The sequence below is a fragment of the Malania oleifera genome, chromosome 6 (genome assembly GCF_029873635.1).
Source record: "Malania oleifera isolate guangnan ecotype guangnan chromosome 6, ASM2987363v1, whole genome shotgun sequence".
NCBI lineage: Eukaryota > Viridiplantae > Streptophyta > Magnoliopsida > Santalales > Ximeniaceae > Malania > Malania oleifera.
In genome coordinates this window covers 41,293,624-41,312,022 of record NC_080422.1, presented here as the reverse complement: position 1 = coordinate 41,312,022, position 18,399 = coordinate 41,293,624, and the positions used below count along the sequence as shown (strand labels likewise).

At 36.4% G+C, this 18,399-nt stretch overlaps 1 protein-coding gene across 1 annotated transcript in view; it reads left to right on the top strand.

Moving 5' to 3' along the window:
* The first annotated feature begins 3,475 nt into the window (after positions 1 to 3,475).
* The window catches only part of LOC131158150 (uncharacterized), a 42,673-nt gene continuing 27,749 nt past the window's right edge, over positions 3,476 to 18,399 (top strand). Inside the window, exons 1-6 of the mRNA XM_058112801.1 lie at positions 3,476 to 3,896; positions 12,920 to 13,129; positions 13,382 to 13,484; positions 13,854 to 13,933; positions 14,023 to 14,100; positions 14,660 to 14,751. Coding sequence (XP_057968784.1) covers positions 3,642 to 3,896; positions 12,920 to 13,129; positions 13,382 to 13,484; positions 13,854 to 13,933; positions 14,023 to 14,100; positions 14,660 to 14,751 — 818 coding nt within the window. The 5' untranslated portion in view covers positions 3,476 to 3,641. The remainder of the gene's footprint in view (positions 3,897 to 12,919; positions 13,130 to 13,381; positions 13,485 to 13,853; positions 13,934 to 14,022; positions 14,101 to 14,659; positions 14,752 to 18,399) is intronic.

Below are 18,399 nucleotides of genomic sequence, written 5' to 3'. Positions count from 1 at the left end.
AAACTTCTCAATCGAACTATTATGGCCTACAAATGGACCACCCTACCCTCTGGAGTTTTTAGAAATTTCATCCATGACTTGCTGAGCCACGTTAGGCAGTATTGCATCTGAATTGCCACCCGTAGCACCCGAGGGCCCAGCACCCTCATTACCATTAGCATGGGCGCTACTACCTCCAAAGTCCATCCTAAAAAGGCAATAAACTTAGCTTAGGCCCTATTACCATAATATATCATCTAACTAGTATATTATATACTTAACTAATTCATCATCCCTGATCTTAATTCAAGGTTCAATCCTGCAACCTAGATACCCAACCCGACAATAGTTCACCATGGTTTTCCTGAAATCGTCACCCTAGGAAAGACACACAAACCATCACGGAAGTTCTGCATCTAGACTACAAAACCAGACCTCAAATTTTCTTATCCTATACTCTGGTAATATTACTGCTGCATTCTAAAGTCTATAAAACCTAGCAACTTGGGCTCTGATACCAAACTGTAACGACCTGTTAAATTTACTACATAATCAACCACATTAAATACCCAGATACCATTAACATAAAGCATAACAAAGTCAACCCGAACCCATGGGTAATGAGGAGATACCTGTCATACACAACAAACACCTAAGCAGTAGTAATATAAATTTCATCTGCCCGACCATATAACACAACACCAGAGTTACTTGCATTCCACCATGTTTCTGTAAATATATATATACAATCCTCAAAACATCAAAAGATAAAACTAGAATCCTACTTCAAAAACCTACTGACCCTAGTTCAAAAGACTCACCTTTCTAGTGGGGTAGTACAACCGCCTCAATGGCGCGGGGCTCGGTCCACCTGTCTTTCTAGGTTCCCTGAAATGGTTTAAGTTAGGGTGAGACACCTCTCAGTAAGGGAAATAAACTAAATACAGTTGTGTGAAAACATGAATATTTGTGTGCTATAATAAATATATAATACATGTCACATGTTTGAAAAACTGATAATATCATAATTGGATAAACATACAAATTCATCGTTATACTAAATCGTACTGCATCTCATTGTTCATAAAATCGTCTAATATAACTAGAGATTTTGAAATTTACCTAAGATGGATAGCTAGCTGATATCATGTATTACCCCCATGACGGGTTGTGAAGCCCGAAGGTGGGACCCGACAATGGCTGGTCGACCACTGTCGAGTCAAAAATGTCTGTAAGTACGATGGACCCGCTACACCCTGGTCCGAACTGCCAGGTGGACGTCTATAACTCTACACTAAAAGCCACATCGACTATCCATCTCCCACCCCCTCTACTGGCAGAAGCGGTTGGCACAAGTCTGAACTGAACTATATAACTACGGTACCATGCTCCTGATAACTTATCTGAACTATCATCCAGGTTCTGATAACATAGTACATGATAATATACTGTTTTAACGTAAATAAATTGATAAAATTTTCTGAATTCTGTTATGTCATAAATAATCACGACCTTGCGCTGGATAACATATATAACTGCGGTTTTGCGCCGAATAACATGCAAAATTGCGGCATTAAGCCGAACATTTCATAAATACCGAACTGAGCATATGTATTGTTTATCATATGTTCTGAAATCATAATTTCCTGTTTTATCATATTATTCTTGAAAATAACTATAAACATGCTTTTTCTGCAAATCTAACTTAACATAATATAATAAACATGAAATAATATTCATGCCACACAAACTGAATAAAATCATGAAATTTGTTCTGAAATCACACTTCCTGACATTTCATACTAAAAATTTATATTCCTGTGTAACAGTAGTATTTTCCCAAATATGTATACATTTTCCCAAATATACTCATACATAATACATGCTTTCTAAAATTAATCTGCTATTGAATAATAATAATTTTTATGAAAAAATTACTGTTTTAGTTTACTCCCTTACCTGACTACTGAAAAGCTCCTAAAATGACTAGTCTTGCACCCGTAGGGTTCCCCATTCAACACCCTGAAAACAACATTGCCCCAAACAAAACTTCAGTATTTCTTCGAGTACTACCTATTATACAACTGTAGGAAAGCTAAATACTCAACATAAAGTCTTACCTTGAATTTGGGATAGAGTCCAAGTTAACCCCACCAACGATTTACTCTAGTAGACTTGAAGAGAACTTCCCCGGGAGTAGTGTGGCGGCTTCAGATTGTCGATCTAGCAAAGAATGGATCCAGAATCTTAGAGAGAAGGGAGGAAAACCGAAGAAGAGTAAGCGAGAGGAGTTGTGTGTGTGATTTTTTTTGCAAAAACCAAGTTTAGGCTATTTATACACCCGCGCTCGTTAACGAGACATGTCACCTCGTCAACAAGGTCACGAAGGGAGTTCATCAACGACTGCTTATTCCTCATCGACAAAATTCAAAACTGAAGATTGCCTCTTGGTATCTTCTCGTCGACGAGACGCATGTCCTTGTCGACGATCCCATCAAGTGTGTTCATCAACGAATGTGCTGCGTTCATCAACGAGATCCCTGTTGAATTCCAAATTCAATTCCCTTTTCTCTCCTCCTCCCATTATTTAATTAATATAATTCATCGGATCTCTATAGAAAACCTCTAGGAACTCTATATATATGTCACTTGTGATGTATTTAAAGGGTTGGTTGATAGTTGTTAAGAGAATTAAGAGGGTTCTTGTATTGCTTTTAAAATTTACACAAGAAGAGAGTGAATTCTTGCCATTTGCTCTTGTATGTGATTGTTATTACTTTTATTAATTTGCTATGGTTGTGGATTGTTCTGTATTTTCATCATTAGAGTGTTGTAATGTCTGTTTGATTCTTTATATATAAATATACATTCTGCTGTGCATATTTGGGGGTTTTACATAACACTATTTAAGGAAATCTAAGAAAGTTCTTTGTAGAGCTCCAACCCATCGGGACATCCAACCCAAAAAATGGCCTTAAGAGTTTTAAATCAATTCACATCTACTTAAATAAAAAAAAAAAAATAGTTCAACCTTCCATTTAATAGCTTGATTAATTATAAACATTTATATAACTTCAATGTTCAAGTCAAATTTTAATAAATCAGTCATTTACATTGTACAAAAATATAATAGAATGAGATTGAATTTTTTTAAAAATAATCTAAATTTATTGCATACTTGTTGAATTGTAAAAATTTAATTGATTGAATTTATTAATAAAATTTTTTATTAATCAAAATAAGAATCAATATTAAAACTATTAATTTTTCTTATAACCATTAGAAAATATAATATGAAATTGTAAAAAAAAATATTTTTTTATTTCCAGCCACGAATTAGAAGAAGATCCTTATTATTATTTTTTCTTAAAACCATTATTATTATTATTATTATTTCTCATAACATAATAAGTTTTAATGGCACTCATTATTATTTGCCATGTCCACAACTTTTTTTTTTTCCTTTTTTGGAAAGCACATTATGTCCATGCCCCATACAGGAAAACTGCCATTTTTGGGGTCCTCTCTCTCTCTTTCTCTCACAATAATACTTCCCGGACATAATTACAGAAACCTCAAAATGCCCAAAACCCCAAAACCCCATTGTCTCCACAATGTTTTTTGACTAAACCCCTCATAAAATCTACCCTCTGTCTACCTCCATGGAAGCGCTCTCGAGCTCTGTGTTTGTCTCCAAGTTCTCGGAAAGGTACCCTGTTCTTCAAACACCGGTCTCTCCCGTGAAACCATCCGATAAACGAAGTTGGGGTCTCAAAATCAGTGATAATCATTTTTACTATTCGAAGCTTCGAGTTCTTGCTCTCACGCGGGAGGTTTCAGGCGAAGGTGAAGAGGAGAAGAAGGGGTTTGATAATGGGTTTGCGTCGGTTTCTGAAGAAACCATGTCTTTGTCTCTGGTAACTCTCTCTTTCTTTCTCCGAACTCCCAGTTTTGAAAATTTATGCTTTGTTTATATATAGTATTTTTGAAGTTTTACATTATCTGCTGTTATTCTCTTTGAAAGCGGCCCGGGGGGGGGGGGGAATCAGAGGAACAATTCTATGAGACTTTATTTGATTATCAATTTATCAAGCTTCAAACTGTGGGGAAAATATAAAATTGCAGTCTTCCTTTTTCATTTTTTCCCTCTGGTTTCATAGCTACCGGACAGAGGAATTAATTATTGAATTTTAGTGCCTTGGATGTGTAAAAACAAGAAGTGCTATTAGAAAAAGGGAAAAAAAAGTAGAAGAATAGAAGGTGTAAAACTAGGGCACTGGTGGGTGTGAGGAAGCATAATATGAATATTTTTAAAGTTAAGAATGGAAAAGTATTATTTTTTAGAAGGAACTAGGTGAATTTGAATGTCGGAAAAACATAAGGAAGGTTTCAATCGGGATCTAAGATCAAAGAATGGTTTTAGTAAGAAGCTAGGCATTAGGCAACTATTTTATGTTTTGCCTTTGTTGTGTTAACTGGTATTTCTCAGCATAGGATAGACTGGGAGAATTGTCTTGCTCGACTTGTTTACATCAACGTTTTAAAAGGCGTAGGCATAAGGCGAGGCATTTTAGCCCTCAAAAGGTGAGGCATAAGCCTTTTGAAAAATTATTTTTTAAGATAAAAATTTGTTAAATAAATTATATATATTTAAAATAAAGTAAAAATTAAGAAAATCACAAATATAATGTAAAAAAGGAAAACGAGATGTACTTTGCAAAATACTTGTTGGCCATTCCAAAATTGCTAACTTGAATACATGACATAAATCATGGCAAGAGATAGCTATATCATTACAAAGTTCAAACTATTTTCATGACTTGAGATACAAGTCTAGTTATTTTGAAAAGGTTGAGGTTCAAGAGTTTTAGAAATAAACTCATATTATGACATTCCTTTTGTACAAACATGTAGTTAAAATTTTCTAAACAATTCTAACTTGAGAATCACACACCCAAAATGTGTAAGCCTCAACTAAAAAGGCACAAAAGGCGTGCTTTTTGCAAAAATGTGTAAGCCTTAGTATGTAATGCGTTAGCCTTTTTGGAATTTGGTATTTTAGATTGAACCTCAAGGCGTTTTAAGCATGCCTTGCCTTGAGGCAAGCCTCAAGGCGAGCCTTGATTGAGCCTTTTAAAACACTAGTTTACATATATAACCCAATCTATGTCTATGCTGAGCTCTTCTATTGTCCATCTCATCCTTTAGATACTTCATAATTCATATCATTTGTATTATCTAGATGATCATCTAGGAACTTCCATACCTATGTCAATTGTTGATTTTATATTTTTGGATTGGGGTTCTAAAATTAAGATTCATGGTGATTTTGCTATTGGTTGTGCAATGGCATGCTATCTGTTGCTACCACCCATTATATCCTACTAATAAGAAATGATTCAAGGGCATGAGATATGGGTTGTGCTCTTGGTATAAGGATATGTGATTTTTATTAACCCATAAGCCTCTTTTATGCATCTATTAGTTTGCTATTTCCCATCAAATGTACTTCTTGTGGATGTTGCGGCTTTTGGTATTTTTAATATCCCAGGTTGCATTGGAAAAGTTGATTTTTTTTTTTAAAACTTATTTGTTTAACAAAGATTGAGAAAATGTTCTTGTGTTGTTTTTCTTCCTTTTAAAAGAACGGAAAAAGACATTGACCTTCCTTACAATTTGACAAAAAGATAGGGACCTCCCTTGTGGCTTCAAAAATCTCATGGACCTCCCTTGAGGTTTCAAAAATGTGACATACCTCCCCTGACATTTGATTTTTGGGATACTAACACTCCTCAAAGGATTTATCTTTTCGCAAAATACAAGTGGAGGTGTTTATGCCTTTTTAGCAAATCTCAAGGGAGGTCTGTCAAATTCTTGAAACCTTAGGGGAGGTCCTTGGAATTTTTAAAAACCTTAGGGGAGGTCCTTGGAATGCTTAAAACCTCAGGGATGGTCGCTATCTTTCTACCAAATCTTAGAAGAGATTAGTGTCATTTGCGCTTAAAAAAATAAAACATGTAAGGTAATGTAACGTTCTTTCCAAAAATTTATGGGAAAAAATATTTAATACAAAAACAAAAACAATGCTAGCAAGCCTAAGACACTTGATCAATGTTTTAAAAAGCTTAATTGAGGCTCACCTCATGGCAAAACATGCCTAAAACGCCTTGAGGCTCAATTTGAAATACTGAATTTCAAAATGGCTAACTTATTACAAGTTGTGGCTTACGCATTTGTCATAAGGGGTGCCTTTTGCGCCTTTTTAGTTGAAGCTTATGCACTTTGGGTGTGTGATTCTTGAGTCATATTTGGTTTGAAAATTTTAAATACAACAAAAGCTACATCAACAACAACAAGCCTTAAGTCCCACTAGGTGGGGTCGACTACATGAATCCTTTTCTGTCAATTCACTCGATCTAGCGCATTTTCCTTTATTAGATTAAGGGCTATTAAATCCTTCCTCACTACCTCATTCCAAGTTATTTTAGGCATCCCCCTACCCCTTTTCATGCCAAAAACAATAACTCACTCCTCATAGGTGCTCTATTAGGCATGCGTTTCAAATGCCCAAACTATCTAAGCTACTCCTCTCTTATCTTTTTTTTCAACTAGTGCTATACCTAAATTATTGCGTGTATGCTCATTTCTTACTTTATCTTTTAATGTTAAACTACTCATCCACCTTAACATACACATCTCAGCAACTTTTATTTTTTGTACATGCTATTTCGTAGTTGCCTAACATTCTGAACCATACAACATAGCTGACCTTATAGCCCTATAAAACCTTCATTTTAATTTTAAGGGTATTCTACGATCACACAATACATTTGACGTACTCCTCCATTTTAACCAACCTGTCTTAATTCTATGTACTACATGTTCTTCCATTTCCCTTTCAGCTTGCATAATAGATCCAAGATATCTAAATCTATCAATACTATTAATTTCTTGATTATCCAGTCTAATCTTCTCTCTATTGCTACTCCTTACGTTATTGATATTAGATTTCATATATTTTGTCTTATTCCTACTTATCATAAACCCTTTAGACTCTAATGTGGATCTCCAAAGTTTTAGCTTAGATTTTACCGTGCTTCTACCATCGTCAATCAACATGATATCATTTGCAAACAACATACACCAAGGGATCTCATTTTGATGTACACCTATTGTGATTGGAAACTCTCTAGAATCTTCTTCTACAATTCTAACGTTAGTCACTATTCTATCATACATATCCTTAATGACCTCTGTATATCTACTGCAAACTCCCTTATATCAAAGAACTTTCCTTGGTACCCTATCCCCTATTCCATATTATTTTAACATCTACTTCATTATCTTTTAGGTCTATATCCATAATAATACCCATCCCATTTTTTATGTTTCACTTTACCAGTGTACCAAAGTTTAAAGCTTGATTTTTCAATTTCTTTAGCTCTCTCTCCTACCCATTTCGTCTCTTGAAGGTAAATTAAGTTAATTTTTCTTCTAAACATTATTTCCACTATTTCCATACTTTTTCCTGTAAGAGTCCCTATATTCCAAGCTGCTAATCTTATCTTAGTTTCTTGTGCTAACTTATTAACCCTCTCCCTTTTATACCAACCGGTCTATTCCCTTGACCTAGGTAAATTTGGTAAGAATTCATGATAATAAGATCTGACAAAGTTTCATGCTGACTATCAGTACCTAACACAACCTTACTCCTTTATTTGGGCTTGGGACCGACTGTGTGTACAAAGAATTTGTGTTACACAGGTGAAGCACACATTTAAATAAAAAAGAATGTTATAATATGAATTGATTGCTAAAACTCTTGAACCTCACCCTTGCCAAAATAATTGAAAGTTGTATCTTAGATCTTGAAAATAATTGGAACTTTGTAATGCTATAGGTGTCTCTTGTAATGATTTACATAATGAGTTCAAGTGTTAGCAATTTTTTTATGGTCAACATGTATTTTGATTTTGTTTTACATTATATTTGTGATTTTCGTAATTTTTCTTTATTTTAAAAATATATTTAATTTATTTACATATTTTTATCTAAGAATAAAATTCTTGAAAGTTTTACGCTCCAACACCTTAAGGCTTACTCCTTGCTGCTTAAGGGTTAAAACACCTCGCCTCACGCTTTCGTCTTTTAAAATATTGCACTCAATTCAATAAATCTGGATGGGTGGAACAAATGGCATGTTTTCATGAGAGTTTGTCCATTAAGGCATTAATACGAAAATTAAGCAATGCATGTTGGAAGAAGAATATAAAGTACCAATGCCTAATTTCATATGATGATGACCAAAATGGTACACACTTCAAAACAATAGTCCTGCTTTGATGTACAACCACCCCCTGAAATGCTTTGGCATAAAAATATGAACCATTGTTAGCGGATCGTCTAATTGTGCAATTAATTGTTCTGGTCTAATCAAAAGAATTGAACTCAAGTAGGCCATTTGGGCAAAGATTCTTGTGATTTTGCCTTCTACACCTAAAATAGTAAAATCGCTTGATCCAATTTTTTCTGCATTCTTGCACTGCCGAATAATTATGATCAAGTTGATAGGGAAAGCATCATAGTGATACACATGATTTTTTGGGCACGTTCTTTTGGGATTTTGGGGTCTCTAGCTGTCCGATATCCAAGGGATGTAAGGGCAGCTTTGATGTATTTTTGCGCATTCTTTCTGTGAGGATTTCTTATCCTGCTTCCATTGCAATTATTTCTTGTCATTAATAGATTTGTATGGGATCAAAATGAATAGAAATCTAAGGCAGAAAAATGCTCCTTGTGGCTTATCCAACCTGCATCCCTATCTGCAATGAAATTGCTCATAATGTCTTTGCCAAGAACAAAAAAATGCTGCCCTAATAGTAGCTCTCATCATCCAAAATGGGTTGATGAATAGCAGCGCTTCACACTCCTTCACAACATTGACATGAAAACATGTTTTGAGATGAAGTAGAATGAGAGAGGGAGGACAGTGGTGCGCATGGTTCCCCGACTTGTATGCAGGGTGGGTGTGACAGAGAACAAGAGAAGGAGAGTGAGGTTGACAGAGAGAGAGAGTAAGATTGAGTGCAGAAAATAGAAGCAAGCTGGTTTCCAAGGTGAATAGACACATGGCACATTACAGGCTCTTAGGTTGATAGGGAAGAGGGAGGAAATGTTTCCGCTGGAAGTCGCTATAGAGTTAAAACCTGCATTAGCATATGTTTCTAAAACATGTAAAAGTAAGGTTTCCTACATTTTTTTCCACATAATTTGTTAGCATCTGTCAATGAAAAAGAAGCAACATTAAAACATGCTAATGTTAAGTGCTGTTAATTCTCAAACAACTCAAAGCATCAGAAAAATGAAGCACACCTAATTTATTAAATTTTCTGCAAACTCCTTTAGCAGTTGCAACTTCATGATAGATAATGGTGCATCCTAATGTTACCTCTGGTTCATAGAATGAAATGAGCTAGGAATGGGTTTCCACTTTTCTCCTTTCTCTTTGTGTCAAGCGTTGATTTGCCTCTTCAATTTGATGATTGGGGCATATTAGTATTTCCTTCTTATGGAAATTGGCTGGATTTCCACTATTTTATTTTCCCCTATATCAAACATTGATCTGCCCCTTGAATTGGCATTTGGGGCATATTAGTTTTGTTTATAAGCCTATCTTTAGCATAGGTTGAGTTGTTATTGCATATTGGATCTGCACTGTAATATTGACATGCTGGCTGTGCCTACACCTCTCTTACCAATGATTTCTTGTACCCCTCCTTTCTTTTTTTCAGGCTATGCGTTTTTTTTTCCTTCCGACTGTATCTCCATCTGTCTTTATGCCTTCCATCCTAATTCTCCCGTCAGTTCTCTCCCTAAAATACGTAGTCAGCGAAATTGTTTGCCACTAAACTTATCATGCCATCATAATATGGTGCTCTCATGTTTTGAAAAATGAGTAGATAGTTTCTCTTCGATAAGAGGTGACTGCACTTGTGCTACCATTTTCCAGCTGTCATCCTAACATGTGTTGCTGCGGGAACTTTTGCACAAATGACTTTTCCATAAGTATTTCTATATAAATTCTATTCCATTACCACCCTATTCCATTTTGTGAAGACGCAAACCAAGCATAACCTAAGTGATGTAGGGGCAGCATCAATGGTCTGCAGTCATGGGAGAAATAAGAAGAAGTTGAAGAGAGGAAGGGGAAGAGAGGAGATACCAGGAGGAAACTTATGTTCACTTCAATACGTCAACTGCATACAATATGACTTTCACTCTCTTTTTAAGAAAGCCTCTTCACATGAAATTACACAAACCCCTAAAACTAATTACGTTACAAACATACCCCGTGAATACACAAATATTACAAACATGCCCCCAAATGCACATAATATTAAATTAAACACACAAATAGCTAATTAAACCCAAAAACCCAATTCTTAATTATTCTTTAACATGGATCTTTGCAAGGTCTTGCTTCTTGTCCTACATCAAGTCTCCCCCAGTTAGAAAAAAATTCAGCCTTGAATTTTGAAATGTTGGAGGATCAGAATTGAGAAGCAAACTTGGATTCTTTGAAAGCAAGTGCTTGAATGATATATGAAACCACGATCCTTTGGCATCATCATAGACTTGAATTAAGAGTTAGCATCAATAAACACATTGGGAATGACAAACTCAATAATAGGAATGTTTGAAATACTTTGGATGTTTTCAAACATATTCATTACTTTGCTTGTAGTGTCTTCAGGTTTCTTTGTCTTGGATGATTGGTAGTGCGAGCTTCATAATGATCTCACCATTATAGTGGAAGATATATGTGTTCTTAGGTCCTTGAGTCGTACCCAAATCATCCAAGCAAAGAGAACCAAGGAGTACATTGCCAATCATCATAGGTATGATTGTTCACCAAACTTTGTCAAAATAATCACCCATTTGGATAGGAACCAAACATCTTTCATAAACATTTAAGGTAGTGTTATCAATCCATGACATCTCATAAGGCTCTGGGTTAGGTTCTGGATGAACATGGTAGAAGAGAAGATTGAGTTGAAGATGGGGGGATTGAAATGGAAGAACAAAGATCGATATTGGGCTTTAATACCAACTGATGCAGCAGCAGCATCAATAGTCTGCAGCCATGGGAAAAATATGAAGAAATAGAAGAAAGAAAGGGGGAGAGACCTAGACAGGAGATACAAGGGGGAAATTCAGCTTTACTTCGATTTGAATTCAACATCAACTGCCTACAACATGGCTTTCACACACTATTTATAAGAAAACTTCTTCACATGAAATTACACATAAACCTCTAAAACTAGTTACATTACAAACATACCCCTAGACTACACAAATATTATTAACACACTCCAAGTACACATAATCCTAAACTAAACACACAATCAGCTATTAACGAAACCCAACAATTTTTTATACGAATTCTTGTTAATTATTGTTATTTTATAAACAAAGAATTGTACTTAAAGAGAGAAGAATGTACATAAGAAAATTAGAAAGAGAAAGGAAAAGAAAAAAGAAAAGACAGGGAGAATAAGAAATCCTCCCTTTACTTCAATAAAAACTAGTTATGAAGAATGCAACCTAAACAGAGAACTAAACTCATTGTAACAGGGCCAACCAATCCTGCTGTAAGTCTTCCAGAGAAATATGACAAAAAGACCATTTACTGATGCCCACAACAATGCAAGATATACCACTCTACTCCAAAGAAAGTTGTTAGTAGTAGCCACACCTTTTAATATTCTAGTGTTCCTTCCAACCAAACACCCCAAAAGATAGCCATGACGGTTCAACAACATAGAGTTTTCCTATCCTTTCCTTTGCCAAAATCCCTGAAAGTTATGGTATAAAAGGCCTCAAAGTGTATGGGCAGACCCATTTTTCACCAAATGTATAATTTATTCCAAATGGCCAATGTGAAAGGACAATGGAGAAAGAGATGTGCACAAGTCTCTTCACTCTTGCAAAGGGCACAAATGTCGGGGGACAGTGCCTTATTAGATCTTCTCTTCTGAGGCAATCAAATGAAAGCTTTTATTTTTTAGGAGCTTTAGCTTTCCAAATCAAAAGATACAAAGCAAAAGGATCTGCAGTAGAATCACAAGTCAAGTAGGTGCAAAAAGATTTACAGGAGAACTCCCTAGAAGGATCTAAACTCCAACCCCTATTATCACTCTCCAAATGAATGTGAAAGGAATCAAGCAACCTGGTCAAAAGAACCATCTCATTAATTATTCTCCAACGTGGATCTTCCCAAGGTCTTGGTACTCGTCCTACGCACTATGTGATCTTGCAATCTCTCTTTTGTAGACAAATAGTATGTAGATGCTATGCAATATAATGTGTTGTGCTTGCTCTTTTTCATTTTCATTTTTTATTTTATTTTTATCTTTTGGAGAGCGGGCTTTGGATCAACGGTAAGGTTGTTCCTTTGTCGGTTGGTCATGGGTTCAAGTCTAAGGAAACAGTCTCTCGGAATAAAAAGCCGGGGTAAGGCTGTGTACACTGTGATGACCCTCCCCGTACCCTGATGGAGCAGGGAGCCTTGTGGCATAGGGAGTCAGGGACGCCTTTTTATTTTTTTAATCTTTTGATTTGGAAAGCAGAAGGACTTGTTTATTTTAAGTTCACTGATTTCCCTAATGCAGACGAAAAAATGATTCACTTTAACATGCGTGGTGCTTGTGAATTTTTAAAGAATAGAATAGGAATTTTTTAAGGCATTGAGATTTACTAATTGCTTCATTTTAAAGTTCACATTTTTTTTACAGTTCTTCTAAGGCGGGAGCATCATCTTTGATGATTTTCTATTTTTTCCACTATGAGAAGTAAAATTAATTTTTTATGATGTGGTTTATAAATGAATATGGCAAATGATACTTTTCTTTTCTGTTGTGGCCTTTCATCCACTTTGAAGGATAACTCAGATGACAATAACAAATGTGAAGAGGATGCAAAAGAAGCATTAAAGATGGAGGTGCCTCTTACAGTCACATATGGAAGTGCAGCAGGGGGAGGGACGAGGGCAGGGCTCTTTAGAACCCCAATATCTGGTGGAGTGCAGAGTGCTACCTCTGCTCATGGTTTACCTCGACCTGCCTTAGCAGTGCGCAATCTGATGGAGCAGGTGAAGGATTTTATTTTGGTTTATAGATAATAATTGCATTTAAAGAATAATGACTGTAATTAACCTGAAAAATCTGATTGATACATGCCCTTTTGAATTAGTTCTGTTTGCATCAGTAATTGATGGCCTTGTGTACGCAACTAAGATGCATACGTTGTGCATGCGTGCGTTAATGCACACACACACACACACAAAATGTGAAATATGAATTATGAATTATGAACCTTCTTTTGGCCCACTTTGTGATTCAAGGCCAGGTTTGCTCATCTATGCACTGTCATGTCCCGGATGCACCACCGTCGAGAAGGATACCCATTTGGTTCACTGGTAGATTTTGCACCAGATTCTATGGGACGTAAGTAATTTAACTTTCTGTGTGTGTCTTTCTACCTATATGTTATGATCTTTTCACATGCAAATTGAGTTATGCTTGTGCTGATCTAAGAAGGCCAATGCTTGTGCTGATCTAACAAGGCCATGCTGGAGCTTGTAGTGTTTCATGTCAGAAAAGGCTATGCCTTTGATAATATCTGCATGATTATATTTTTTGTTGATTGGAGAAGTAACGCCAATGAAAAGAGAACCTCATAAAATAGATGGTTATCGTTTTGTATTGGGGGTAAAATGTGACCTTTAACCTTGTTTATTGGATTTATTAACTCCTCTCTCTCTCTCTCAACAAATTGGGTGGTCAACATGATTAAACTCAATTCTGCTTTTGCAGATCCAATATTTTCATTCTCACCATTGGCTATCCATACACGGAATTTGTTAGCTGATCCAAGATGCACCCTTGTTGTGCAGGTTAGTGCTCCCATCGTCACACCTTAAATATATTTTGGATTTATAGTATTTCTCTATTTATGAATTTTATTGACAGTTAGGTTTCTTAGATTCCTGGATGGAGTGGACTATCAAATGCGAGGGTAACAATTTTTGGCGATGTCTTGCCACTACCAGAAGATCAACAGGTGGTTGCCTTTCTCAATATATTTTAATGGAAATTCTTGTTTTGCCTTCCACCATTCAATTGGCTATGGAACCCAATGCAGAAGGGGAAAAAAATGCAGTGCTTAATGTGCAAGGGTCCCGCACTGTACTGGGGTTCTAGGGAAGGCATGATGTGGGCTTTCTTACCCGCACCTTTGGAAAAAGGCTACTTCTATGACTTGTACCTATCACCTTCTCGTTTGGATGCAACTCTCGTTACCATTGGCTGTGGAGCCCAAAAAGGATTGATATCTTTAATAGTTAGTTAGTAAATGCTCCAAAGGTTCAATAAAAAATTATTTCCCTCCCTTTCACCTTCTAAAAGGATTTTATTCATTACAATTTATATTGGTGTTGATATCCTGCTGTTTGCAGACTTTTGTTCATTGCATGTATGAAATAGTTACTCCATTCCTATGCACCCACTTGCATGTGGCATTTGTCGAGGAAACAATGATTTTAATGACACATATTGCATGGATTTCAGCTTTGCTTTGCTTTTGTAATCATGCTGCTTTTGATTTTATTATGATGTGCCAGGAATGGGCTCATAAGCAGTATATAGCTAAGCATCATCAAGGGCCTTCCCAACAGTGGGGGAACTTCTACTACTTCAGAATGCAGACTATAAGGTTCGATATAAGTTTATGGAGATTGATTTAAAAAAAAAATGGTTCAAATTTATTTTGTAAAATGTTAAGTTACTATGATTAACTTGGACTGCGGATTTGATAGCATTCCCAACTTTTTGAGGACATTGTCCTCGATTGTCCAACATGGCAGAAGAGGATTTATATAGCTGATCCCATGTATAATGTATGTTTGGGTTGTGGTGATGTTTATAAGTTACTAGAAGTATGGGCATGGACACGGGCATGTACATGGATATGGGGATAGTGATGGGATATGGACGGACAATACAGGGCTAGCACACAATAGGGTGTGTGCGCGCCTGTAAGAATAGGTGAGTGCGTGCCTATAAATGAATTGTGTTTTACATTTGTAAAGCACCGTGCATGTGAAAATTATCAATATATAACATGTTCTTTTTTAGATGCAACCAAATAAAAAATTATTATATTTTTAACTAATCAATTATTGTGGTTGTGATTTTTTTTTTCTTGATTAAAATATAACATTATGCCAAAGAATGTATGATTGAAACGTAATGTCAGAGGGAGCCTTGCAAGTTTGAGCTGTATGTTAATTCGTTCTCTTCTCCTCTTTTCTTCTCTCTCTCTCTACCATAAAATGTAACATGGTATCAGAGCAACCTTTGATCCTCCATGCTCGAGTCTTGTTTATCGTGTGTTGACTGCTCACCCTTACTGTTCAGTCACTGTTCACCCTTATTGCAGTCATTGTGATGTCAGCTTTCTGTTAGGTCATAGGGTCACAACAGATCACGCATCTCCCTTGGTGAGCAGAATCCCTCAAGAAAATTTGAGGTTTTCACTCCAAGGGCTGTCAATTTGGGTTTTTCTGGATTAGAGAATCTTATGATTTTGTGGTTTGCTTCAAATTTGCAGCCGTTAGCTGCCTGTTGACTGCAATTTTTCCCTTCATTGAAGTCGCAATCCCTAGAAGTGTTTTGACTTAAATCAATAAAAAAAAATGCATCATGGGAGTCTAAATAGCAGATCTGGGCCAAATGGTTTGCTCTATATCTCTGCTGAGAAAGAGCTCTTGTTATTGTTACAAGATCATGGTTGGATCCACATGATCAGGTTTTGATGCATGTGCTAGTAGCACTTATGTGATGTTTTTCATTGCAATATTAGCGCGTTAGTCTCTTGTTTGTGTCTATCAGTGTGCTAGTCCTCTGTTTAGTGCAATATCAGTGTGATTTTCTCTTGTCACTCCTGTTTGTTTTGGAGTTTCTCGTGGAATTCAAAGAACCCTATGCAAAGTACTATGCCTACATTGCTACCTCAACAAATTACTGCCTGCAAGTTGAATGGTAGTAATTGTAAGTAATGGTCTAAGGCTCTTTAAACATATCTCATGATCAAGGAAGCAATGTCATTTGACTAATGAAGAACACACTGATAGGAAGTGGATGCATGGTTGGTTTGTTTTGGAGCTGTATGGAGCCTGATATTGTTCATCTATGTGCACATTTAAATGCATGTAAGGAGATATTGGATTGCGTTATGTTATTATTTACCAATAATTTTAGTGTGGATGTATCATCTACCTTCATATGTTTTTGAGCTGTGCTGTCTTACCTCCGAGCTTGGAGAGATTGTTTCCATGATTTGAACCTTTGATCTTCAAGTTTGGATGTGACACCCTTACTAGAGTCTAGACTTGCTGTCTTAAATGTAACACCCAATGCACAAGGCTCCCATGCCATTGGGTGTTTGGGGAGGGCAAAAATTACGAAATTGTCTCTCCATTCTTGAGACTGTTTCTGTAATTGAACGATTTTCCTTCATGTTTGGATGTAAAAACCATTACTGTTAAGGCTTGCTGTCAGTTGCTCTAAGAAGAGAAATACAGACTATTTTGCAGAGGTGAAACGGGGCTATAAGGAGTTTAATGTGCTTCAATCTGTTACTATTGATGAGTTTTGCAAAAATAAAGGGAACAGTGGTAGCACTGAAGTTCTTGGTTCATTTGTAACTTGGATTCCATCTAATGAAATGAAATCTCAGGTCTTAGGAGTTGAATTTCTCTTATTTGTAGAATTTCCCTTGGTCACGTTCTTTTCTATTTCTGTTGTGATTCAGGATTTGAAGGCTAGGGAGATGATTAATGGTGGGCATGAGTCTAATGATCTCTATTTCTTTGACTCATTGCCTTTCTTTTGTTGCTTTTTCTGCATCAGTTCTACTATTGCCGATTCATTTACATGTTCAACATCCGTCTTTGTAGAATTTGAAGAAGTTAGTCCCTAGTTTGAGTCATTTGTCATATTGAGTATGAGTTATGTCAATGGGGAAAGCTTCATCATGTTCCTTTGGCTTCTAGAGACTGGCATCAAGTCCCCCTTTTGTTAGTCTATTCTAGTGTTTGGTGTCTGTGTCGGGTTACTTAGAAATTGGGGCTTATGTATTTTGTCACTTCTGTGTGGGCTATACTGCCAGAATATTTTTCTGACACCCCAAAAATATCCTACCCAAAATTTCATTACTTGTTGACCACATATGTGGTTTCATGTGCAGGACAAAGATTTTTTAGCCATCATCTCATCAAAATCATCAACCTCTTGTTGAAGTTTTCTTGACCCATGACCACCACCAACAAGCTTGCAACCCTCTGATCTGCCAGCGTACTGATCATTGCCTTGGTGCCTTGCTGGTGGCGCACGTGCTCCATGACTGGTGATGGGAGTTTATATCATTTTTTTTTTCTTTTTCATTTTTCTGTGCTGATTTATCCCAAACATGAGAAATTGGCTATTCCTCATGATATTTTGACTCTACTCACTATATTTTGTCTCTATTATGAGATATTGGACTGTGGCGTACCATCCACATTTTTGGAGGAAGATTCAGTTTATCTAGTTCCTGGAATCTGGATTTATTTGCAGGATTTTGTGGAGTATTTGAGAGAGTTTGTTAGATTTTCTCAATCTATTGATTATTGCAAAAAATTCAAATGACGAACACAACCATAAAAATTGCAGAAGTAGCTGAGATTGAATGCAACTATGTGTTTGGGGTCCTTGGTGATGTAACATATTCTCCCATTTAATTTATTAATGTTTAATGAACAATTTGCTCAAATTTCTAAAGTTATTGGTTAAATGCCTTATAATGGAAGACTTGATTTAGGCAATCTAATGGTTCTTTGTGTTCCATTGGGGTCAGCCCTGGTTGTTCTTAAGTAGCTTCTAACTGGATGAGTTGGGCCCCAAGACCTTTTAACATACCTGTTCACCTCCTTGAGTCTCAAGTCAACTGAGAGTTTAGATTGAAGAGGGTAGCATTGATGAGATTGACCATGCAGAGTACCAGCATAATCCTAGGCCATCTCCCATGTCCAGCAACTAGGCACCTCCCATATCCATCTAGGCAAGGCCAGGAGGATTTAGGAGATATAACTAAGAGGGTCACGGCTAATGTTTGCATATATGATGGAAAACTGGTTTTTAGTACCTTCTTAGTTTGGATAGAGGTGGAGGACTATTTTGAGTGGCATTGCATAAGAGGCGAGGAGGAAGTATATTTTTCCAAAACGAAGCTGGCTGGACTACATTTCTATGCAAAATGTGGACCAAAACCTCCTACTCTTAGGGTGTTACACTAGCCCCCATCACTCAATGAGAGGTCATT